Source organism: Salminus brasiliensis, chromosome 15 (genome assembly GCF_030463535.1).
Source record: "Salminus brasiliensis chromosome 15, fSalBra1.hap2, whole genome shotgun sequence".
In the NCBI taxonomy this organism is placed as follows: Eukaryota; Metazoa; Chordata; class Actinopteri; order Characiformes; family Bryconidae; genus Salminus; species Salminus brasiliensis.
The window spans coordinates 23,407,363-23,431,388 of NC_132892.1; the positions used below are offsets into that span (position 1 = coordinate 23,407,363).

The 24,026-nt window shown below is 41.3% G+C and overlaps 3 protein-coding genes across 4 annotated transcripts; 1 reads left to right on the plus strand and 2 right to left on the minus strand.

Moving 5' to 3' along the window:
- Nucleotides 1-861: 861 nt before the first annotated feature.
- cbr1 (carbonyl reductase 1) lies at nt 862-7,464 on the minus strand. The gene is made up of 4 exons (XM_072657810.1): nt 7,056-7,464; nt 6,562-6,849; nt 4,411-4,518; nt 862-3,402 (listed from the first exon to the last, which is right to left on the minus strand). The coding sequence occupies exons 2-4, from the start codon at nt 6,845-6,847 to the stop codon at nt 2,966-2,968; spliced, it is 831 nt and encodes a 276-aa protein (XP_072513911.1). The 5' UTR covers nt 6,848-6,849; nt 7,056-7,464; the 3' UTR covers nt 862-2,965.
- Nucleotides 7,465-7,958: 494 nt separating this feature from the next.
- setd4 (SET domain containing 4) lies at nt 7,959-16,055 on the plus strand. Its single transcript, XM_072657806.1, has 10 exons — nt 7,959-8,299; nt 8,390-8,485; nt 9,315-9,352; nt 9,485-9,573; nt 9,720-10,149; nt 10,805-10,979; nt 11,365-11,446; nt 12,488-12,568; nt 13,543-13,666; nt 14,424-16,055. Exons 1-10 carry the CDS (start codon nt 8,233-8,235, stop codon nt 14,595-14,597), a joined length of 1,356 nt encoding a protein of 451 aa, XP_072513907.1. The 5' UTR covers nt 7,959-8,232; the 3' UTR covers nt 14,598-16,055.
- cryzl1 (crystallin, zeta (quinone reductase)-like 1) lies at nt 15,586-24,018 on the minus strand. 2 transcript variants are annotated; one of them, XM_072657807.1, is made up of 14 exons: nt 23,918-24,018; nt 23,313-23,385; nt 22,738-22,815; nt 22,539-22,611; nt 21,257-21,301; nt 21,102-21,170; nt 20,825-20,958; nt 19,594-19,705; nt 19,213-19,233; nt 18,867-18,965; nt 18,029-18,141; nt 17,807-17,912; nt 16,141-16,186; nt 15,586-16,052 (listed from the first exon to the last, which is right to left on the minus strand). In XM_072657807.1, the coding sequence occupies exons 2-14, from the start codon at nt 23,373-23,375 to the stop codon at nt 15,953-15,955; spliced, it is 1,059 nt and encodes a 352-aa protein (XP_072513908.1). In that variant the 5' UTR covers nt 23,376-23,385; nt 23,918-24,018; the 3' UTR covers nt 15,586-15,952. The 2 variants fall into 2 exon arrangements, with proteins under 2 accessions (XP_072513908.1, XP_072513909.1); XM_072657808.1 differs by lacking the exon at nt 19,213-19,233.
- Nucleotides 24,019-24,026: the final 8 nt, after the last annotated feature.

The window sequence follows — 24,026 nt, forward strand, 5'->3', positions numbered from 1 at the left end:
TGTTGCGCTGTATAAATACACTTGAACTTGAACTTGAACTACGTGTACCCATTTATCATGTCACGACCAAGGCCGTGTTCGGCTATTTCTCTATGCCTTTCTTCATATCGTTTCTATACAGCTAAGGCATGATCAAGCCACTTCAGCCTTGCAAGCCATAGATATGTACTTGGCAGGCACACACAATAACATAACATTTCTCCTATTTATAAATTGGCTTACTTAGAGACCCTTGTTTGTCCATTCCTAAGGGAAGGGGGAGATCCACTGGCCCAACAGTTTAGTTAAAAGGGCACAGAGAGGTCCCTCAAATCCTCGTTTAAAACCAATAACAGAAAACACGAGAATTTAATAAGAGATATGCATGCTTGAAAGCTACATCAAATTGACAAAAGTATTTGGACACTTCGGAAATCAAATGTATTTAAAAGAGTGCTGGAGTAACTGCCTCTACTGTCCAGATAAAGCTTTTTAACATTTTGGAGCATTTCTGGGAGGATTTGATCGCATTCAGCTTCAAGAGTGTTAGTGGCTAATCCCAAAATGTTTGGATGGAGCACCATCATTTTCAAAGATTGCACTGTGTTGTTTATCCTTTGGAACTAAACCTCAGACACTCAAGGTCAGAATCCATTATCTTTGGGGAGTACATGGGATGAATCCTGAAGCTTGAGAAAGGAATCCTCCCCATATTTTTCTCTGTGACCTTGCTGGGAGGATGGGATGGAGGGTCCTGCTATTGAACTAGAGTAGTACCAGTCCACACAATAAATTATGCTCAAGAAAGGGTCTCTGTGTTAATCATATATAATGTAAACCAAGTGCCCAGTGGGTGAGAGGAAGTCAAAGAATAAGAAATAATAAAAGGAACGTAAGGCATTTATTGTAGTGCTTTGCCCCCTGTGCTCTCGAACCCCATTGTTAAAAGTTATACAGATGGATCAATGCTGCATTTAGGGGAACTGGGAATTCTGGCTTTTCAAACTTGAAGCTTTCAATAGTGCAACCTCATCTCTTTCACATGTCTGGTTACTGCTTTTTTGCATGTGCATGTGTATGCACCGATCAGCCATAACATTAGCACCACTGACAGATGAAGTATCTACACTGGCATCAATCAATGGAATTTTGTTCTCTGGAATGATGGTTGGGGCTCCATCTAATCTAATGTTGTGATCATACAACATCTTGACCTCACTAATGACTTGTCATTGAATGCAATCAAATCCTTACTGCAAACAATGAAACAATGAATGAGCAGGTGTCCCAATACTTTTGTCCAGATTGTGTATATAATTTGGCCAGTGCTGCTGAAATATTGTATATAACTGTATAGAAAATTAAGCCACTCTTTTGCATGTTAAGACCCTTTGGGAGTCCCTGGTGATGCATTTTCTGCACATCAGCACAGCATTGAATTATTCTTAACATTTAATAACTCTACAGACGGCCTTATCACTTAGTTATCACTTTAGGTTGTACTGCTGTACGTTAAATTGTGATTCAACATGAATATATAAGTTACATTAATACATTTACTATGTGTAAAAAATGTTTTTTCAGTGTAGGCTGAATGGGCAGGGATAACTAATCGTCTTAATAGTTGGGAAAACCATGGCAGTTTTTGTAGCTTAGTTTGCGGATATAAGAAATATGTTATAGCATAAATATAAGAAACCATAATAATGTTTACATAACACATTTATTTGGTTTCCCATTTCATAGACCTATAATACACAAGAAGGATCTGGCTCCCTTTTCAGTCTATGTATCTCTTTAGCTCAGCCATCTTTGGGAGTATTTGCTTGAGTCTTTGGTCTAATCTTAGATTCTTGAATGGAGATTTTAGTAGTGCTCGGTTTGGAACTTGGAGGCTGAAGGCTGTGTAGGAGAGCAGCATGCCTTATGTGTATGTTATTATGCTTTTTTGGTCTCAGGTTCTTAAAGGTCATCATTCCGTGAGAAAGTTACTGTGATAAAGGTTTGCATACGTTATGTATTTTTGACACATTTCACTGGTTAGCTAGCACTGGCTTTATAGTGATGTGGGATGTAAAAATTATGGATCATCTTCACCTACAGTGGCATCTGTCAAGGGGTGGGATATATTAGGCAGCAAGTGAACAGTCAGTTCTTAAAGTGTTAAAAACAGGCGAAAGAATCTGAGACACTTTGACAAATACCAAAAAACTGTGAACACTAGGCGACTGGGTCAAAGCATCTCCAAAACATCAGGCAGGTCTGGTGGGGTGTTCCTGGCATGCAGTGGTCAGTACTGACCAAAAGTGGTCCATAAAAGTATCTTTTGGGTCTTTGGCACCTAAGTCTCATTGATGCAACCCATAGAGGCCCCACCTCACAACTTACAGGACTTACAGGGCCTGCTGCTAACTAATGTCTTGGTGCCAAATACCACAGGATGCCTTCAGATGGCAGCACAATGGGGATCTAGTACATGTACTGCTGTGAGGATTTGATTGCATTCAGCCACAATATCTGTAGTATTTTACAGACCACCATAATTATTCCAGAGAACACAGCTCCACAGCTCTCAAAGCTAGGAGGCTTTATACCCCTCTAGCCTATGCCAGGCATTAGACATGGTACCAACAGGTTCATGTTTATCTACTCCAGAGAGTCCTATTCTACTGGCACCAATCAAGTCTAATTAGAACATTGTACTTGTGAGCAAAATAAGATCATCATCATTATAATAACATCATTTAAAAAATTAATATATTTAATTTAACAGAATCTTAATCATAACAATGTAATGCCATTTTATTAATAATTCATTTTTGACAAGTTGCCCTTCTATGCATGAATCCATAAACTGAACAAAGAGTCACAAAGAGTCTTACTCCCTATATAGCGCACATAAGTACCTTCTACATGCAAATAGTGTAAGTACAATAGGTACAATAGGAATCCATTTGGGACACAAACACACACTCCCTTTTTTTCCTCACCAAGCCTGGACCTGTTTCTCAGACACAAACTGCCCGTGGGGCTCTTTGGCACCAGGTGGCAGCAGAGCGAGATACACTAGAGTGATGGCACCCTCATCTGGTGACTTTGTTGCGTTGGGCCCTGCCATGTCTGTCCTGACCCAACCTGGACAGCAGGCATTAAAGAGGATTCCGTCGCCTGGTCTCTCCGCTGTCAACTTCCTGGCCTGGATCCTGGTCAGGGTGGTCAGGCCTGTCTTGGATACCCCGTATGCGGTGTCTGGCCAGCCTCTTTGGGTGTGGACGCCCTCCTGAGCTTCCTTCACGAATCGCTTCATCAGCCCCACCAGCTCCTCCTCAGTGATGTTGTTGCTGCGGAAACGGGCCTGGAGGTCAGAGCTGCAACGGCCCAGGGCGATGGACCCCATCACACTGGAAACGTTTACCACTCTGCCTGTGATAAGGGACCAGGACAAAGGTGTAAGAAGACTTAAAATTGTAAAAAGTATTTACTTAAGATGTTTAGTCTGTGACTCCTCCCCCTCAATTTGTTTTCTGTTTATTCCCATCTGCAGATTAGTACATCTTCTATCACATCTATCACAGACTGGGAGGCATTTGAAGATGATGAGCCCTTGCTGGGATTTGAACTTATGAACTTATCTCCTCACCCTCTAAGATCAGCAGTTAGACAGTGGGGCCACTCTAGTGCTGTGAAATTACACTAGATGAAAACACAGTTCTGAGTAAATGTACTTTCCGTTCTTTCTTGAACACAGATATAGTGTAAATTATTTATTTATCTACATTTTTGTAACTGAGTGTCTTGCTATCCCTTTCTGCTGTGACACTGAGAATTTCCCCACTGCGGGACTAAAAAAGGATTATCTTATCTTATCAGATTTGTACATGCAAACACAGATTTTAAGTGGCCCAACTGTCTAACTTCCTGCTTGTCAAAAGAGGGGAGATCATAAGTCATAAATGAGAACAGGAAGGCATCCCCCATGCAACAGGTGGAGTCCTAACCTGCATATGGGAACAAACAGTGAACTTTAAGTATTACAGCTGCATCTCATTTACTAATGTTTTTGAGTCGACTCAAGTGTTGTTGACCAAACTGAGAAGCAGAACTAAAATGTATGAATTAGGAGAAACTATGCTAAGAGGACCAAATACTAATCTGTACCAGTCATTTAAATGTTTGGCTTGTGGAGGTTTGTAGTTTCTGGCAGGAGTGGGAAGCAGAGAGCCAGAATCTAGCAGTTTGCTGATTTTACTGGTAAGGTGAAAACACTGACAACACTGTGCAAGAATACAGCCCTCCAGGACCTCCAGGGGCCCTCTGCTGGACAAAAACACCTTTCTTGTATTCACTCTTCTACCAGTCTGTCCTCTATTCAACTGTATCCTTCTATTTCTATGCTCCTAACCAAAGCATATATTTGTCTTCGTGACTTACCGCCTGATTTGATGATGGGGATGAACTCATTGCACATGTCTCTGGTGGCAAAAAAATTGGTCTTTAGTGTCACCTCAGCTTGGGTCCCAAAGGGCGTTGTGTCTGCCACTGTCAGAAAGAAGGACACAAACCATGCAAGTGGTTAATTCTCAAATGGTTAATAATGAACATTGCTGGACACTGACCCTCCAGGACCAGAAGCAATGATCTAAAGCAGAGATCTTCAACTTTGACATTGAGTCTAGATTTTAAATACAATACTGTCATTTCTGGTAATTAATTAAACTGTTGCTATAACTGGTTGGTTACCAAGTGACTGTAAAATTCAGGACAAAAGACTGGATTCAAAAGCCACAGTCTGATGTCAATGTCAGGAGTCACCAGCCCTTCTCTACCTCTACCTTTCTGCAGGATTCACATGTTAGAATCAGCTCATTAATAATGGCACAAATCTGCATTTAAAGTTGAGCATCTAAAATGTAATTATGGGTTGAAACTGTGAAAATGTTTTATAGTGATATTTTATATTATATCCATAATTTTTTTAAAGAATTTGTCATTAAATCTGTTTGTGTTCTAAAAAAGAAATATTTTTTACAGACCTAATTCCTTCATATTCCTCTTTAATATTTAGTATATAAACATTTTTGTAAATGTTAGTAACATATATTATTTCCTTAAATATGTATAAGTAACAGGGTTGACACAGTGATAACAGGGTTGTTGACCAGTCAGTAAATGAGTCAATAAAGTTCATTTTCCTTTTAGTTTATTTTAATTTGATATTATAGTGTTTTAAATATGTTGAAAGGTATATCTCATTTTAAAAGGTTCTGACTGACAGAAGGGTATATTTCAGTGTTATTTATCATCAGTTTTAACACTGAACTGGATTAAATATAAATGCATTTAAATAAAAACGTAGTGACCCCTGGCTTTTTAAGCAATGATTTTGCATTTATTAAAGGCTTAAGTTTTAGGCTCAAGCCTTGCTTGATTCCACTGCCATTTGGGCACACTGTAGTGTATATACTGTATCTATCTGTTGAGTACTGTGCATCGTCTTTTCTGTTACATGCACACTCTCCCTCTCTCTCTCTCTCCAACCATTTACCCCAGATAAAATGGGAAGCATTTTTGCACAAAGCATTTGCACTAATAACTTACTACCTCACTGGACTCTATTTATTACACATTGCACAATTTGCACACTACCGGCAATTATTTATTATTCTCTGTCTGTACTGTGTTGTGTTGTCTGTCCGCACTTGTTTGTTTGTGTTGCACTTGTGTCTTGTATGCACTGTCTATGTTGCACTATGGTCCTGGAGGAACGTTGTTTCGTTTCACTGTGTACTCTGTATGTAGTTGAAATGACAATAAAACCCACTTGACTTGACTTGACTTGACTTGACTTGACTTGTCTGTATTTAGGCATCCATACTGTCTTCTGTACTTGTACAGTTTCCAAGTTTAGGGCCATTTCTGAACTCTAGTCAACTGACACTAGCTAGGGATAGTAGACAGTGAAGCACTTCTGTTGATTGCTCTGGATAAGAGTATCTGCTAAATGGCACAGATGTAAAGTTAGCTGTTAAATTCAGTTTCAGATGATGTTCTGCTAAAATCCATCATTCAAACCAGAATTCGTTGTTAGATGCTCTGATGCAGATGCAAAAGTCATTAGACGGATCTGGTGGGGTTGATTACAGTTGGAGCTCAATTCTGCAGGAAGGTAGCCCTACAGGTGCAGAACAGATGACCACTGGTCTATCTGACCCTGTCCAGCCGATTGCCAATAGACGTTATCCGGGTGAATGTAGGTCATGACGTTGGGTAATGCCAATTTGATTTAGAATAAGAACAAAACCCGCCGTCTGCTAAACTTCATATGAACGTAAACCAGAACATTGTTAGATGATTGTCAGTTGATATGTTGTAGGTAACCAAAATCCAACATCTGTCTAATGTTGGAGCTTCATGTCAACCCAACGTTGTTGTTTTTTTTTGATAGATTTGATTCTGATTTGATTCCCAACCAAAATGCAACGTCTGTACAACGCTGGGGTTTGACATCAGCACGACTTCTACATGTCAACTAGCTAAACTCCAACGTCTGTGCGACGTTGGGTGAGAAGTGCGGTCAGTTACTTTTGAACGCGATCCCCGCGTTGTTGACGAGCACGTCCACGCCTCCGTACTGCGCCTTGAAGAAGTCCCGCGCGGCGCGGATGCTGGCCGGGTCGTTGATGTCCAACTGGTGGAAGAGAGGCGACAGTCCCTCCCCCTTCAGCCCCTCCACCGCAGCCTGCCCCCGGCCCACGTCCCGCGATGTCAGAAACACATCACCGTCAAACTGCTTACACAGAGCCCGGACCACAGCCAGACCGATGCCCTTGTTAGAACCGGTGACGAGGGCCACTCTGCGCGCCGACATGTCTGCAGTGAAGAGACAGCAAAGCTCGGGGAACCAAACAAACAGGTCCGACTAGCTGCAAACGACAGAGCTAACCGCCGCTGCTGCAGGGCCAGAGCGCACAGAAACGCGGCAGAGCCGGTCCCATACAAACTACAGTAAAACCCAGAGAGCATTCAGCAAGGGGCGGACATACGAGCAACTTCATTATAGCTAATCAATAACGCACCGTGTTGGAGGGAGTGCAGAATGACAGCGGAGAAGCTTCACGAACCGAGAGGCGCCGTGTCAAGACCCTTCCTGGGAGCCGGTCACGTGGTTTGGGCAAGCGAGGAGGGGGGCGTGTCCCCTTTAAATAAACAACAGACGCGTTTCAGTGGACTTTAGGGGTTATTTCCGCCTCCTCGGTGATTACTGTAAACGTGTGGTTATTTCTGTGATTGTTAGAGTGTTGTTGCTATACTGAGTCCAAACAAGCACTTTCTAAAGCACCGAGTTTAAGAAAAAGCAGCTAGTTTGTGGTCTGTTCAGTCGGCTGCAAGGACTTCCTGCTCAGGCTGTTGCCGTTGCCCCGGGAGACGGGGGTGGGGTTAAGTTAGTGACGCAAAGCTTAAGTAGATACGATCTAGGACCCTTTTTTAGGCTCTAGACGAACAAATTCATGTGTATTTTAGAAGGATTTAGAAGGAGAATTCCACGCTGTTTTAAGCACTTACAAAAAAAAAAAATAAAAAAATAAAAAAAAAAATATAAAAATAATATATATATATATATATATATATATATATATATATGTTAAATAACCCCTGTTTATGCATCTGATGCATTTATGCATAGTTACACAGTCTAAACACTCAGATTTCCTGACGCTGGTCTACAAAGCCAAGAAGGGACCAGCCACTCTGTACTTGATGGCAATGGTCAAAAGCCGTGTTCACTAGTTAACCCCTCTGGTACCGCCTTCCGAGGAGCTCCTGAATATAGCATTAGACGACAGCCGCGCTGGAGGTGGCACCAGAGCTACATTGTAAAACATAAGGATCGCCTGTTTCCCCGCACGACTACGAGAAGTACGTATAGAGATCAACGTTACCGCGGACCGACGTGGCTGACGCGCTTACGTCATCAGATGTCGAAAACACGTGGTGGAAAGCAGCGTGCAGGAGAAAATAACAAACAGTGAAAAAACTCGCTAGTTTTTGATCAGAAATGTGAAAGGGCTGATTCCTCAGAGAGCCAATACTTATCAAAACAACCGAGGACAAAGAGAGTGCGCTGTTATGGAGGATAGGAGTCCCTTTACAATGCTGTGTTTTAGACGTGTTAACAGTTTAGCTGTGCAATGTTTAGCTAGATAGCTACTGCAGGTCTATAATGTGTGTGACAAACACTGGACGTAAATCACGATGAAGAACAGCAGAGGAAGAAGAGCAAGGAAAAAGAGGAGGAGAAGACGAGAAGAGTCGTTAAGTGGTAAGATTGAGCTCTGTCAGGCTTTTAGCTTTGCGCTATAAGTTAGTTATTCATATTTTTTTTGACTGACTCCTTTTTGTTTCCCTTTAGTCACGTTATCACACGAAGCTCCCTTTGTGGATCTAAGAAGATGGCTTACAAAGAAGGGCTTCAATTCCCAGTCTCTGATTCCAGCTAACTTCTCAGGTAGCAGACCAGCTAAGCTTGCTGTGACTAGCAGACACCAGATGTTGGCAGACGTTGTACAGATGTTGAATGTTGGTTGAAAATCAAAGCCATATATATTTAAAAAAAAATCCAACATTAGGCAGACGTTGAAATTTGTTTACTTAACATTCTGACTTAAAACTAACAACATATCAACGTCAACCATCACGTGTTTGATGTAGTATGGATGTTAAAACTGTAAAGATACTTTGTCATAACAAGATATTCTATGTCATAATTATGGTGTCATTTTAACCACATTGTGTCATAATCACAAGATATATCATATGACAAAATACTTGGTTGTAATTACAAGATGGAACAGACATAATTTCAACATGTCACTTTTTTATGACGTTCTATCTCTTAAAAGCAGTATTTCTTTTCATAATTACGTAATTTCTCATAATAACAAGATACTTTTTCATTAAATGTTTTATCTCATAGTTATGATATAATCTTGTAATAAGATATTTATTTCATAATTACAAAATCTCATAATAATTAAATAGTGAAGAAGATTTATTATTTTGCTTGCCGTACCTAACTTTCAATATTTTTAGCACTTTATTTAAAATCAGAATGATCTATTGATAAAAATGATTATAATCAAATTCAGTCTAAGTTCAGTTTAATAAAAATTTGGAGCCACTTTTCCAGACTCCAGACTTCAGACTGGAGTGTGGTGATTCACCAAGATCATAAGTTTAATCAGTGTCCATGAATCCGGAGTTTGGTCTTCAGCATTATGATTCTACTGTTAATATTGATCTCACAATCAAACTTATAATCTGTTTTTTCTGTGTAGACACGGGAAGAGGGCTAATGGCTACACAGCCTATTAAGGTGATGCTTCTGTGCAACACTTACACACAGTCTGTCTTTTTCTTTCTTTCTTTCTTCCTCTGCCACTCTGTCACATAGGTTATACATCTTAAATGGAAGCCCTTATGCTCTGAGTTATTTCCCCCTTTACAGGCCGAAGGTTTGGTGATTTCCTTACCGGAGAGGTGCCTTTTGACTACAAGCACAGTTCTGAAGAGTTATATGGGAGAATATATTAAAAGGTATCATCGCTAATGCCAGACTGATTTACTTGGGTTTGCAAAAAATAGATGTTAAGTCAGTGTTTAAAGCTGCAAAACCTAAATATTTATATTACATATATACTATACTATACTATCACACATTGTCTCTGCTTCTTTCCATACAGATGGCAGCCCCCCGTATCTCCTCTTGTAACCCTCTGTTCTTTCCTTATTGCTGAGAGACATTACGGAGATACATCAGAGTGGAGCCCTTATATTAAGGTTCTGCCTAAATCTTACACATGTCCCGTCTACTTCTCAGACGACATCATGGACCTGTTGCCTCGGGATGTCCAAAAAAAGGGCGTGGAGCAAAAGGAGCGGTTTCAGGAGCTTTATATCTCTTCACAGCCGTTTTTCTTGTCCCTTCAACCTCTTTTCACACAGCCTGTGGAGAACCTGTTTACTCAGGATGCATTTCGGTGGGCCTGGTGCAGTGTGAACACACGTACAGTGTATATGGAGCACGCCCAGAGCGACTTTCTCTCAAGGGAGAAGGATGTCTTTGCTCTGGCGCCATATCTGGACCTACTCAATCACTGCCCTGCAGTACAGGTAAGGGACTTGGGGTTCTGTAGTCAGCTAAGGAGAAGAAATGTCATTCAAGGCCCTAAAGGAATGGATCAACCCATCATCTAGTTTTCAAGTTCCAGTGATCTAGGTCTACAACCTTTACTGACTCTTTTACTAACTCTAGTACATCATCTATCACCATCCATAAGTGGAGATGGTAGTGGTATGGTAGTGTGTGTAACAGTTGCAGAATCTAGCAGACTAAGCAGTTAGTCTAATAAAGTGGCCAGTAAGTGTACACTGTGGTGGACCTTAAGTAGATACAAGATAGACGTACCTAGCCAGCATCACACAGTCTATGATCTTGAGGGACTCATTAGAGAGACAGATAAACCTGAAATAGCAAACTCACCAGTTTTTAGTGATAAATATAAAACAAGTAGGAACAGAAAACAGCAGTGGTTATATATGTATATATGTATATATAAGTCCCAAGTGGTTGAAAAATCGGAGGCAATACCAAAAACAGAAATACAAGGGATTGAAAGAGGGACTATAAAAAATGTGGAAGGTTAAAACCAAGATGGTCCCAGTAGTACAAGACGTGATCATTCCACTGCAATCCCCAAGCCAGAACATTTTAGGAATGTTCCAGAAATCCTAGAAACATCAAAAACAGAAACATTTCTCTTACTAGGTTGAAGCTGGCTTCAATAAGCTGACGAGTTGCTATGAGATCAGAAGTATCCAAGGATGTAAAAAATTCCAGCAAGCTTTCATCTGCTACGGTCCCCATGACAACCAACAACTCCTTCTGGAATATGGCTTCGTTGCCCCTGGCAACCTACACAGTGTGGTCTACGTTGACTTGGGTGATTCTATCACATACATTATAGCTACCTCTGAAATCACTCTCTGTTACAGATACAGTACAACATAGGCCGGTTTTCCGGACCAGGATGAAGCCTAGTCCTGGACTACACAGCATTTTGAATAAAGATTTTACACTGAAAGAAAAACACATTGTATGATTGTATGGGTTAATCCCGTCTGGCAAAACAGCCCTAAGTATGTTGGTCATCCTAAAGTAGATTTGCAAAGATTAGCAAGTGCTACGTAGTGACTAGTGAATGAGTTCATTAGTGAATCATTCCAAACACACTGTGGATCTATGGGTTGCTGTAGCTTTGGATATGAAACAAAGATGGTCTGAGGGAGTCTGAGATGTGTCTTTTATCTTTTGGTTGTTGTTTTCAGGTGCTCTGAAGTTGTGTCTGAACGAAGGGGACAAACAGCTACCACAGAAGCTCTTGTTCCTGAAGGATAATGATTTTTTAGGGTAAGTTTATTACTCTGGGCAGTCTTTCCCAAAAGCAAATTTTGCTCAAAGGTAAAGAAAATACCAACTGTTAAGACATGTAAGTGTCAATAAAGTGTCCAATACTGTAGATTCAATACTAAGAATACACTATTAAAATACACTATATGGAACAAAGTATTAGGACACTTGCTCATGTTTCTTCAGAAATCAGGGGTATTTAAAAAAAAAAAAAAAAGTTAATCCGGCCTTTACTGTCCAGGGAAGGCTTTCTACTAGATTTCCGAGCATTGCTGTAGAATTTCATTGCATTTAGTTTGGTCAGGGGTGTTGAAAGTTCACTACCCCCCCACCCCCCCATCATTAGCTCCCCAACTCATCCCAAAAGTATTGGATGGAGCATCATTATTCCAGAGAGCACATTTCCACTGCTCCACACCTCAATGCTGGGCTTTATACCTCTCTAGGTCATGCCTGGCATTTGACATAGTGCCAATATGCTCATGTTTATCTGCTCCAGAGTCCTATTCTATTGGCAGTACTTCTCTACAGGGACTAGACAAGCTGTGTGTGTGCATCTGAATCAGCAATGTGTGCAACTTAAAAGTAGCTTAATGCATTCATTAGAAGGGGTGTCCACAAACATCTGGACAGATAGTGTATGCTGGAATGCTGTATTATTTAATCAGAAATATTTTATTTACTATTAAAAAGACAAAATCACTCCTATGGGAGGTTGTTATCGGTCTGAAAACATCTTGCTGTTCATTTTGGTGCCTATGTTCAGAGGTTAGAGAGTTCTTACAGCCTGGACTAGCATCCCTGAAGTGGTGCTGCATATGCTGCATATAGACGATAGGCCTCTAGCAAATATCCGTGCCAGTAACCCGAATAGAAATAAATGGAAACCTTAAAGGTCTACAATTAGATCTAATAATTAGGCTAAACAAATGCAACAAAGCCTACTGTACTTTTCCTCAGTGCACACACTCTATGTGGGCTTGGCCAACATCTGCAAGCTAAGTATTGTGTGTGTGAAACTGCTCTCTCTCTCCCACATAGAAACCTCACATTTGGCATAGACGGGCCGTCCTGGAGACTGATGACTGTGCTTAAATTGCTGTCTCTGAAGCCACAACAATAGTAAGTTCTGTTAACCTCCACTCACATCATACTGGCTGTCGTCTATATATTTTATATCAATATATCTCTACTGAAAGCATCCATTTCCCCGTCACTGCTGAGAATATTGGCTGGGTCCAGAAGCCGGAAACTGATTTTGTGATCTGTCCAAATACTAGAGGGGACGAGAGAAGCAACATGGATCTCGCATCCCCGTCCTGATTTAACTTCCCAAGATCCCTCAGGCAGTCACTGTGTACTCTGCAACACTATTAAGTATTACACTATTTAGCCTGAATTAAACCTGTTAACTAGAGTTAGCATGTCTTAGCCCAAAATAAGCCAAGGTAGTTAGTTGATATTAGTTGGAGTAGTTATGACCATGTTAGCAATGTCGGCTAGCACTGCCATAGCTAGTTAGCTGGACAACATTTATATAATATATACCTACCTGTGTGCAACGATTGCAATAGGCTACCAGTAAAGAAAGGGGCGTGCTTTCAGGCAAGGTTGCCTGGTCCAGCAAAAATATCCAGCCCAGAGAGAGGTAAAACCCCACCTACTAGGAGCTAAAAAGACTCATTACTCCTCTCCCCTGGGTACACAAATTCTTATAATTTGCTGACCAATATAATGGAATTTCTTCCTTTTTGCAATAGCTCTCTCTCTCTCTCTCAGCTGTTGTCTTCTTTACTTACCTGCCTGTCTGTCTGACTTTGTTTCCATCCACTTAAATCAGGATCAATACATTTTCATGATTGGCTGAATTCATCAATAATAAACATCAAATTTGATATTTGATAAGTTACTGCTTGGTCTCTCTGTTCCTCCTGGTTCTCTCGTCCTCTCTACATTCTTCCGGGAAAGGAAGAGAGAAGTAGGAAAAGAGTGGGAGGACAGCAGCCGTGTCAAATGTTTCTGGACGCAGCCATTGACTCAAGCCTTCTCGTTCATACACACCAACCTGTGCTTTTCTATGTCAATGTGCTCTGCAGCTCCAGCTGGAAGAGTGTCCTCTTGGGGGCAGCAGTGAGCCAGGATAGAGAAGAGTGGTGCATTCACACAGCCCTAATGCTGTGCCTGCAGCTAAGTGACGACAATACCAACGCATTGGAGAGGGTGAGCTTGCTGTAATTTCCCTGATTCTTCAAGGAACAGTTTGATTAAGAATGCTGGCATGGTTAATGATGAATGAAGGAGGATAGTCACCAACTGTCAAGATTAATTTGCATAAATGGAACTGGTGTTTGCTACACTATGTCCAAATGTTTGTGGACACCCCCTCCAGTGAATGCATTCAGCTACTTTTAAATGAAATCATTGCTTACACTGTTTTGCATATTCTCTCTCTCTCTCTCTCTCTCTCTCCCCTCACACACACACACACACATTATACAGCTTGTCTAGTAGGGAAGTACTGTCAATAGACTCTCTGGAGCAGAAAAACATGAAACCTATTGGCACCATGCCCAATGCCAGGAGTGGGCTAGAGGTATAAAGCCCCCTAGCATTAAGCTGTGGAGCAGTGGAACTATGTTCTTTGGAATGATGGTTAGTGCTCCATCCAGTACTTTTGGTGTGAGTTGGGAAAGAGATGGGGTGGTGATCAGCCAACATCCTGAATACAATCAAATTCTCACAGCAGTCCTCCAAAATGTAGTAAAAAGCCTTCCCCGAACAGTAGAGACAGTTGATCCAAGAAAAACAGGGTACACTTTTTGAATTCCCTTGTAGATCCTAGAATATCAGTCAGCACTATGTTCACTATACAGCAAACGATAAGCAGTGAATAGTGAATGAGTGAGCATGTGTCTGTCATTGCTATGGGTTGCTGGGATTTGTAGTTCTATAACTACACGTCTTGTTCCTTTTCTAGATGGCTCTGCTTAAAGACTGCGCAGACCAGGCTCGTCTAGAACAGCTCAGCGTGGTTGAGGACCTGAGACGGGAGGAACGAGCAATTCTGGAACGCTCCAAAGACGTTCTCCGAAACCTTCTGCCACAGTCGTCGCCATGGCAACAGGACGGCATTCGGAACACGGAACACTAAAGGAGCCAGAGGACATTGTCACTGCTCGTGTTCCTGCCAAGACTTGGAGGGTTTGGCCAAATGTGAGCAAAGAGGACTTGCATATTTCTTGGGCTGCACAATAGGCCTTGTAATCAGTCAGCAAGTGCTGGAGCCCAAGCTAGCATGGCTGTGTCCAAAATAGGCGAACCACTCTGCTGGATTTACAACCTTCACTGCATGAATGGAGAACAACTTCAGTGCTAGGCAGCAGCATGCCAGTTTGGAGACTGCAGGCAGAGAGAATAGAAAGTAAAAATAGAATAGAAAGATAAGAAAGGTTCCTGAAGCGCTGGCTCTCTTCTTTTATGTAAGTGGCAGCTCTTCAGTATAGGACATGGAAGTGTTTGCTCTGTGCTAAGTAGTCTCAGTCATGTGGCATATAGTGTAGTTGCCTGTTCTAAAGAGTAGTCCAGATCCTATCACCCTGATCCAAAGTGAGGATGGGCAAACCTAATCCTGGATCTGTATAGGTTTTGCCTACACTCTTAAAAAAATAAAAATAAAGATGGTTCTCTGAGCAGTGTTATAAAAGCCTTCAAATCTGGACTTTGAATCCAGGTTCCAGCCCTGGGTTAAGCGAACAATTTCTGTAATTGATTGGCCATGTAGTGTCACACCTAACAAGGATTACAAAGTCCAGGACTGGAAACTGTATTCAAGGTCCAGATTTGAAGACCACTTCTCATTCCATATAGAGTCACATTGTTAATAGAGATGTGTGAGGGTGAAGGACCTTTAAATTGTTCTTCATGTTCAAACATCTACATTACAACAATGGTTCTTTATGAAACCAAAAGTGGTTCTTCAATGGCATCGCTAAAATAACCATTTGTAGCCCGTTTATTTTTAAGCGTGCACAACCTACCATAACAATCATGGAACCTCAATGGTGCTACAAATAAATTATAAGGGGGGTCAAAAAAAAAATTAGAAGACTTGACTGATCACAATAAAGAAGTACAAGTACTTGTGATTTTTGTCCCCATCTGGAAATGTTTAATCGGATACATTTGAGAGTGTGTTAAACAACAATGTTCTCAAAAACCTGAAAAACAAATTGTGCTTTAATGTACAGTGTTGTGTTCACTTTCATGGGGCGCGTCTATTGAAATGCAAACTATTCCTTATTGACGGTCAGAATTTCTGAGGGAAAATATCTGTACATGTGAACATCCTGCCTGGTCGCCAATGTTTAGTGCCCAACAAAAAATCTACAATGCATAAACACATTACTGGCTGCTGAAAAAATGTCAGCATACTCGTATGTGGTTGTCACCACAGTCCCTTTAGCATGGACTGGTGGAATTTGTAGTTTTGGAGTAGTATCTTCTCCTCTAAAGCTTCACCACTACCCGCTTTCGGAGTTGTCTTCTCTGTACCATCTCCATGGAAACCGTGGCCTCATACAAAGGCACGGGATTTTCTACCAGCGGCCTGCACATAAAAAAGTCCACCTTAACAGAATCTTCCACATCTCCCATCTCACCCCACTATTAAGCATTATTTTTGTTCCCTGTCTTACCTGAAAATCCCTGTTGATAGCTTCTCCACCACATCCTTCATTATATCTGAGCGAGAGAAGACTGAAGGCATGTAACCCAGTTTAGCTGACACATGTACAGTAGAGCAGTAAACAGGTCATTCAGGCAGCCTCAGGACAGAGTGAAAACCTCCTCAGGGTGCCACCACATTCACTTGGATACCAGCCATTAGCATTCTGTGGGGTCTATTCACTGGGAAGCTTTCTTTTTCAGCTCTTTAAAATCTAATAGTGTTGAACTGCAACTTCAGGGACAAATTTACTTTGAATTCTTTAGCATGTCGTCAATCTTGCCAGATAAAGTAAAGTGCAGCAGAGCTGAAAGCTAGTATTTCTGCTCCAATCAGATAACTGTGCAAAAGTCCATAAAAACACCCCCCAAAACAAATCTCCCAATTACCAATTTTGTAAACATAGATCGAAAGAACTCTTAATTAATCCCAAAGACCATGATATAAAGCAACCAGCCATAACTTTAAAAGCGCCTGCTCTTTAAAAGCTTCTCTGACCCGTCTAGGCATGGACTCCACAAGATCTCTGAAGGTGTCCTATGGTATCTGGCACCAAGACATTTGCAGCAGATCCTTTTACATATGGATTTAATGTTATGGCTATGTGGTGTATATTTTTTTTAATTAGCCTCTCTTTTTCAAATAGGTACAATATTTGAATATTAAAAATAAGAACCTACAGGCAATTGTGACAAATAAATATTGCCCTAGTAGCCACAGCATCTTCTTGAGCTGCCGCTTAAGAATGCTAGGAGGTGAGCCAGCAGTATTACTGTAGATCAACAAGAGAGATGTTCTAGGCTATTCCGGCCACCAGTGTTATGTTGGACTAGCCGTGAATATCTATGGCATGGTCAGGAGCTGAAGTTGTATTGCACCAATAGAGAATATGCATTGATGTCACATTCCCGCTGGAATACGCCCCCTTTAGATAAGATAAGATAATTCTTTATTATCCTTTAGTTTAGCAAAACATTTTGCAACATGGCTGTGTTTATTAGGGAAAACAGCCAAACCCAAAATGAATCACTGTATTCAAGTTAATAGCTGCTGGACTCAACTGCAACCCAACCAAATTACCAAAGAACAATGGTCAATGTCCAATAATGTGCGGCCAGGAACATCCAGCTGCTTGGGGCTTAAATCACACTCGTTTAGAGCATATAACCTCATGTCTGAGAGCACAAAGTCAAGTCAATGGCCTTGGGAGGGATTTCAACTCTTTTCAGGCACGGTTAGTCCATGCAGATGCAGGTTTACTTGTTTTCCCTTTTAATCGAACTTGCTAAATTCGCAACCCCCATCTGTTTTCAGAGCATTACTTAAGGAGTCTGTAAGGCTAGCTCTGAATTTCTGTTGAATTGTGTACAACAATGTACAGTCAATCACACAAACAGCTCTTATCCCATTTCCAGCATTCACACTGAGCGCTAACGCTGCCACTCCGTGAGTCTTTTTGCCACCTAGTTGGCGTGGTTGCAGGGTCTCCTTCCGCCGGAGCCGTCCCATCCATACCCTCTACTAGAAGCCATTTAGCCATGTAGAACAGTCAAGTGATGCAAGTTCCTTAAATATTGGACTGGCAAAAGTATAAGAGGAATAGGACTGAATACAGCAGACTGCTTTTAGAAGGATACGGAGATATCTGCCCTGTCTGGCCCTGGATGCTTCCCACACCTCCTCATTTAGAAAGGACAGAGAGGCTGCCTTCAGGAAGAGATTGCGACTGTCTGGAGGATCCAGCTGAAGAGGGCAAGCAGCAATAGAAACATTACTTAAAAATGCCCAACTACTTCAGTTACATGGTTGTGACTTAAATTTCATCCACAGAGCTATTCAGGACCAGGCCAATCACTCACCTGCAAGCTGTCTTCTGTGGTGACCCAATGACCTCCAACACCAAGAAGACTGATGATGTCGTGTTTGTGTGGGAGATGAATCTTGATCTCAGTTTCTTCTTCATAAAGCCGCACTGGTGGAAGGAAAAAACACAAATGACGCAGACTGTGCTTAGCTATTAACACTGTGCCCTCAGTAACGTCCAACTTCTCAGCACTCATTAGCCACGGTCTCATCATTCTTTCATCTGGCTCATGTGTGTTTTTAACACAAATATGGACTGACATCTCAAGATGTGAAATACTGATATTGTAGAAGGCTGAAATTTGAACCTTCTATCCCAACCAATGACTGTAGAAATTATGGACGCAGTGATTTCTTTCCCTTCCGTTTTATAGAAATAAAGCCAAAACTGTCTGCCATGTTGTCAAATTTGCAACCACAGTCTGCTCAGTAGAGACCACACAGCCAGGCTCACCTACTCATTTGGTAGACCTGCCCCATTCAGCCGTACCAAGTATGTCTTAGACAGGATGGCCAGAGCTACGCAAAGGGGTTAGACCTGCCGTTGCTTCACTTTTGAGAGACTTTGGGCTGTCCATGTTTTCTACAGTCATTGCTCCCAACCAAATAAAGCAAAGACTTGTATTTCCATTCCCCACAGCACAGTTGCTTAACTTTTCTGATACAGCCAGTCAAGAAATTCTACAAAAGTCAGATAATTAGATAAAAAATAATGCTTGCTACAACCATTTACTTCGTCAGTGCGTTTTTAATATGTTGCGATGCGTACCGTTATCATTGCACTAATTGTATTTAATGCATATCTGCAAAATGTGAGCAATATGCAAAACTTACCTCCTGAATCAATGACTATGTCTACTCCTAGTCCTCCAGTTTCTTCCAGGCATGAGTCCACTAGGACTACCTTGGAGTCCCAGACTCCAATCACTCTGGCTAGAAAAAAATAACATACACCACAAAGAAGGAGCTTTCAAACTGATCTTAATCTCGCTTCAGTGAGGGGCAATGCAGCACTTTGCATTTTTGGCTGCATGCCAATTATTTCAAATCAGTGACTCCATAAATATACAGTCATTATCATTATCTTTGTAGCTCCTAAAATCGGAGCTTGACACTAAACGGTCCCTTCCCTTCTGCTAAGATGTTAAGCTTTAGACACACCACACCATAAAGCACTCACCTACAAGTGACTCCAGCACACCTTGTGCAAGTGCCAGGAATAATCAGATCAGATGTGTGGAAAATATGAAGAGGAGAAAACAGGAGTGGTTAAGAAGAGAGAAAGGAGAAAGCAGAAGGTCACAGCCAATGTCATTCATGAGAGGGTTGAGTGCTACTGCTATTTGTTATGGAAAGCTATTACAGAAGGATCAAGTGTACAAGAATGCCATGCAAAGAACAGCACAACACAGCTGAGCTGAAAGCTTTTACAGTCAGGATGATGCAAACTTGCCACGTTACAACTTATTACTGCAAATGTTCCATGTGTTGAAATTAAAACAACAACAAAAACAAAAACCCATGGCCATTAAGCTAGAATCGTGTTCCCTTGCGCTCTTACCCACACTCGGCCGGAGCTGTTCCAGAAACTTCTGGTCCTCGGGGGACACGGCTGTAGCCAGGACTTTCACCCCATGGTAGTGGGCCAGCTGGATGGCCAGGAGCCCAAAAGGCTACATACATAAAACAGATACAGAGATGCATTGGGTGAATCAATGTGTAAAGATTCACGATATGGACAAAAGTATTGGGACACCTGCTCATTCATTGCTTCTTCCGAAATCAATAGTTTATACTGCTTTTATAGTAAGTATATGTCTCTACTGTCCTGCAAAGACAGGCTTTACCCTAGATTTTAAAATACTGCTGTGAGAATTTGATTGCATTCACCGACAAGAGTGAGGTCAAGGTGGATGCTCACCACCCCACCTTATCCCCAACTCCCCAACTTATCCCAAAAGTACTGAATGGAGCACCAACCATCATTCCACAGCTGTTCCACAGCTCAATGCTGGGGGGGCTGTATATCCCTTTAGCCCATGCCTGGCATTAGGCATGGTGCCAATAGCATCCTGTTTATCTGCTCCAGTGAGTCCTAATTTAATTACAATACTTCTCTACAGGGACTCGACAAGCTGTGTGTGTGCCTTTGCACATCTGTGTCATCAATGGATGCAACTCAAAGTAGCTGAATGCATTCATTAGAAGACGTGTCCACAAACATTTGGACATATAGTGTATATATATGCCTTGTGTGAAGCTGACTAACTGTACCTTTTCAAATGGCTGCTAATGCTAAATGACACCCATGTTGGCTAGAATCATTCATAGTGATTAGGGGATGAGCTAAGACAGCAACACTACCCAGTTAGACTCAGGAATAATTACAAAAATAATTGCAATGTTGTATGCTGTGCTACATTGCTCCTGTGAGCTGTCACAGTCACATATTCAAGCTGATAAAAGCAGAGCATCTTTTTCCCACCATAAAGAAAAACGGTATCTGGGCATTTCTGCCCCCAAGCAAAGTTACATACTTGCAATTTATATATCATAGAACTTAAAATGCAGAATAAAGGAATTCTATTACACCTTTACAGTATGTAGGCCCACACTTCCTCCTTACATAATAAACATGTAAGTTTAATGGTAGTCACTCACTAATTCTTGGCATTTACTAAATAATAAGCTTTAAGATGAAGGACTCGATAACAGGCCTGTAATGGAGTTTTTAATAACAGCAACTGTAGCAATAGCAGAATAAGGAGAAAGGTGTTAAGAGAGATACATACACTCGCCCCATCCAACACAAGCAGCGTGTGTCCCACAGCCATCCGGGCCAGAGTGTGTAGAGCTGTGTAGGCCCTGAGACCATCCTTAATTGCTCCAGCAGCTTCAAACCAGCTCACCTTTTCAGGCTTCTGAACTGTCAACACATACCGACCCGCACACACACACACAAACAGAATTCCACCATTACTGGCCGAACATACCAACAGCACTACTTCAGTTTTACATGCATAATTAATCATTTTAATATCATAACTGACAGTCATCTATGGAAATTACCTAAATTATATTCATCTATAAGGACAACATCACAGAGACCAGACACTTCAGTGTCCAGAGGGAGGATTCCTGAAAATAAACACAAGGAGAATTCAGGTCTCGAGCTTATTAGCCTAGAGAAGTCTCAGAAGACTTGTCAGATATACAGTTCCTACCTACAACTTCATCATCAGGCTGGAAAAAGGTCACTTTGGGCCCAACTGAAAAGGTGAGACGTTAACAATGTTACAATCATACAACAAGAAATGGACATATACTATAATGTAATAGGGTATATTGTTGCTGCCCTGCAAAACCTTGTATCTCTATGTTTGCCATTTTTTACTTTTTGACATAACTGAATCTGTCAGTTGTTCTTTACATTAAGGTCAAATTTCAAGAAAGAATACATTGAAAGATACAGGGTTTTTACATGACAGTGAGGCTATATGCCTACTAACAGTTACAGCAGACCTGCACAATATGTATACAATTTCATACCTTGAGTACATTAGATATTACAATAATGTCTTTTTTGACATTTATGATTTTTAATGGCCAATTGCATTATCCTGTGTGGACTTAATGAACACATGCAACACACTAGCACATTTCCATTACTTCTATAAGCCAGACTTGCAAATAATGTTAATAAATCATAAATAGTGTTCAATCAGTTGCTTACTTAAATAGAATTTATCAAGTAAACAGTTCTATTGAAAGTAAGTCAAAGCTGACAACAGGCTAATTAGCATAATGTCATGCATTATTATACCGTGATATTTTGGTATAGGTATTCAACCCTGCATTCAAATGCAAATGTACCTAACTGGCTCTCGCAATTTACCTCACAAAACTGATACATGGTTCAGTCAATAAATAAATAAATAAATAAATACATAAATGAATGGACTGATTGCTTGGAGCAAAATTCTACTGATTCCAATCTCAACAGATTTCAATCTTTGCATACTCTAATTATGAAATTCTCATTCTAACCGATAGTAATTTAGCCAATTCCCACTGGCTAGATAAATCTCATCCGTGCTAGGATGGTGAAGGCTAGCATGTGCTTTCTCTGAGTCACATGAAAACTGCTGCTGACGTGACATTATTGGACAGCTCAACATGTTTGGAGGAGAACACAAACTGCCCATTCTGCTCCATCAGCTAAAAAACAGCTGTGTTGGCAAGCAACAGAGTGATGCAACAGAGGAAGTGCCATCCTACGCACCCAGAATGAGCGAGGCCAGTTATGCTGTGTTAGACTTGTGACCACAGATGACTTGAAGCAAAGAAACACTCATCTGGAACATCTGGTCAGGGTTTAATCAGCACACAATATGGCATTCCGATTTCTGTACTGCAACAGCCAATATCCCAATAACGAAAAAACATAAGATACATCGTACAGCCCTAAGTTACAGTAGCTAAAGAAAAGAAGGTGAGAAATGCAACCTTGGAGTACAACTCCTGCTATCTCTCTTCCAACTGGCACATGTTCCCTCTGCAGCTTCAAATCCGCACACAACTGAAAACCAGACAGAGATTGACTGGTGTTATTGCATCAACACTGAAATCTGGGGCAAAAGGCAATCATGCCACAAGGTTGATGGTACAGCAAGCACACAGCTGGGCTGACCGAGTGAATGCTCACCTTTATGTCAACATGACTCAGTGCACAACTTTTAACTTGAACTTTGACCTGATGGTTCCCAATAGCTGTAGGCAGACTCTGTGAATTAAATACAGTTGTTTTTTATTTTGATAGCAGGTGGTCATGTGCAGTTTAGGGGTAGTGAGTGTGGGTGAAGGGGTGAAAAGGGTTAGTGATTGTGGGTTGGTGGGTAGGGTTAGGGAGGATTAGTGAGTATGGGTAGGGTATCAGTATGGGTCCTTTCTGTTTACTGTGTCTAATGTCTGTTGTACTGATCATATTTATTGTACTGTTATGATTCCATGTTTGCACTTCATTTATCTACACTGTATTGTTTCTGTTGCATGTTGCACCATATTCCTGGAGGAACGTTATTTCGCTCCACTGAGTACTTGTACTTGTTTACAATTGCATGTGAGCATGAGTGGGTAGGGTTAGTGACCATGGGTGGGTGGGTGACTGATGGTATATTTGTACATAAGCATAAACATTTTGAATAGTAGCACATCTTGAAATGACTTTCTCTCACATGAAACTGTCCATGCATCAAGGAACAACACCGCCTAATAACTCACCGTCTCCTGTATAACAAACTTAACCTCTCCAACGTCACTCAACTTGCAATACAGTCCTTTCATATTGGCTTCCCTGCAAACACAAGGTAAAAAAACAACAACTGGTTTCTGATCATTGTATTACATGGCATATTAACCTAATCCAGGTGTTTCCACCTCAAGGCATGTGGCTCCCATGCTCTAACCATCACATATCAGACCCTTGTGCTTGCCCATTGTCCCTGCGTTTAGCACATCACCTTCAGGAACTGACTGTTTACTTGCTGCCTAATATATCTACCTTGATTGATGCCACCGTAGACAGATGTAACATCACCTGTCAGTGGTGCTAATGCTATGGCTGGTCGGTGTATATGCATTGATCTTGACCTTGGTCTTGAGTTATCTGTCTAACTGAGAGATGCTGTTTACTGAAATCCCCGCTGCCATCCTTTCTCTGTAGCTAGCTAGCGCCAAAAATGCCTAGATAGCTATCTTGCTAACCGAGCGGCTACCTGTCAGCTTGGAATAAACGTTAACCGCCGTTAGATCCTTGTTGCCCAACATTACATGACCCCAAGAACTCAAACACCGCCTTTAAACCATGCTATTAAACACATCCGTACCTTCACGCGCTGTATTTCCCTCTTCTAATGGCTCTGACAACCGCCTGATCAAAACAATGACGTAGCCGCCGAGCTCTCGCGTTAACAGCGAACGTCTCGCGTGACTTCG

Coding starts and splice junctions, on each gene's coding strand:
- cryzl1 (XM_072657807.1), bottom strand. CDS start 23,375: ATGAAAGGACTGTATTGCAAGTTGAGTGACGTTGGAGAGGTTAAGTTT. Junction 19,234..19,593: donor ACAGCTCCGGCCGAGTGTGG/GTAAGAGCGCAA, acceptor CACTTGCACAAG/GTGTGCTGGAGTCACTTGTA. Junction 16,187..17,806: donor CAGACAGGGCAGATATCTCC/GTATCCTTCTAA, acceptor TCTCTCGCTCAG/ATATAATGAAGGATGTGGTG.
- cbr1 (XM_072657810.1), bottom strand. CDS start 6,847: ATGTCGGCGCGCAGAGTGGCCCTCGTCACCGGTTCTAACAAGGGCATC. Junction 4,519..6,561: donor CGCGGGGATCGCGTTCAAAA/GTAACTGACCGC, acceptor TCTTTCTGACAG/TGGCAGACACAACGCCCTTT. Junction 3,403..4,410: donor CCCCATCATCAAATCAGGCG/GTAAGTCACGAA, acceptor CCCTTATCACAG/GCAGAGTGGTAAACGTTTCC.
- setd4 (XM_072657806.1), top strand. CDS start 8,233: ATGAAGAACAGCAGAGGAAGAAGAGCAAGGAAAAAGAGGAGGAGAAGA. Junction 8,486..9,314: donor GATTCCAGCTAACTTCTCAG/GTAGCAGACCAG, acceptor TTTTCTGTGTAG/ACACGGGAAGAGGGCTAATG. Junction 11,447..12,487: donor AAGGATAATGATTTTTTAGG/GTAAGTTTATTA, acceptor TCTCCCACATAG/AAACCTCACATTTGGCATAG.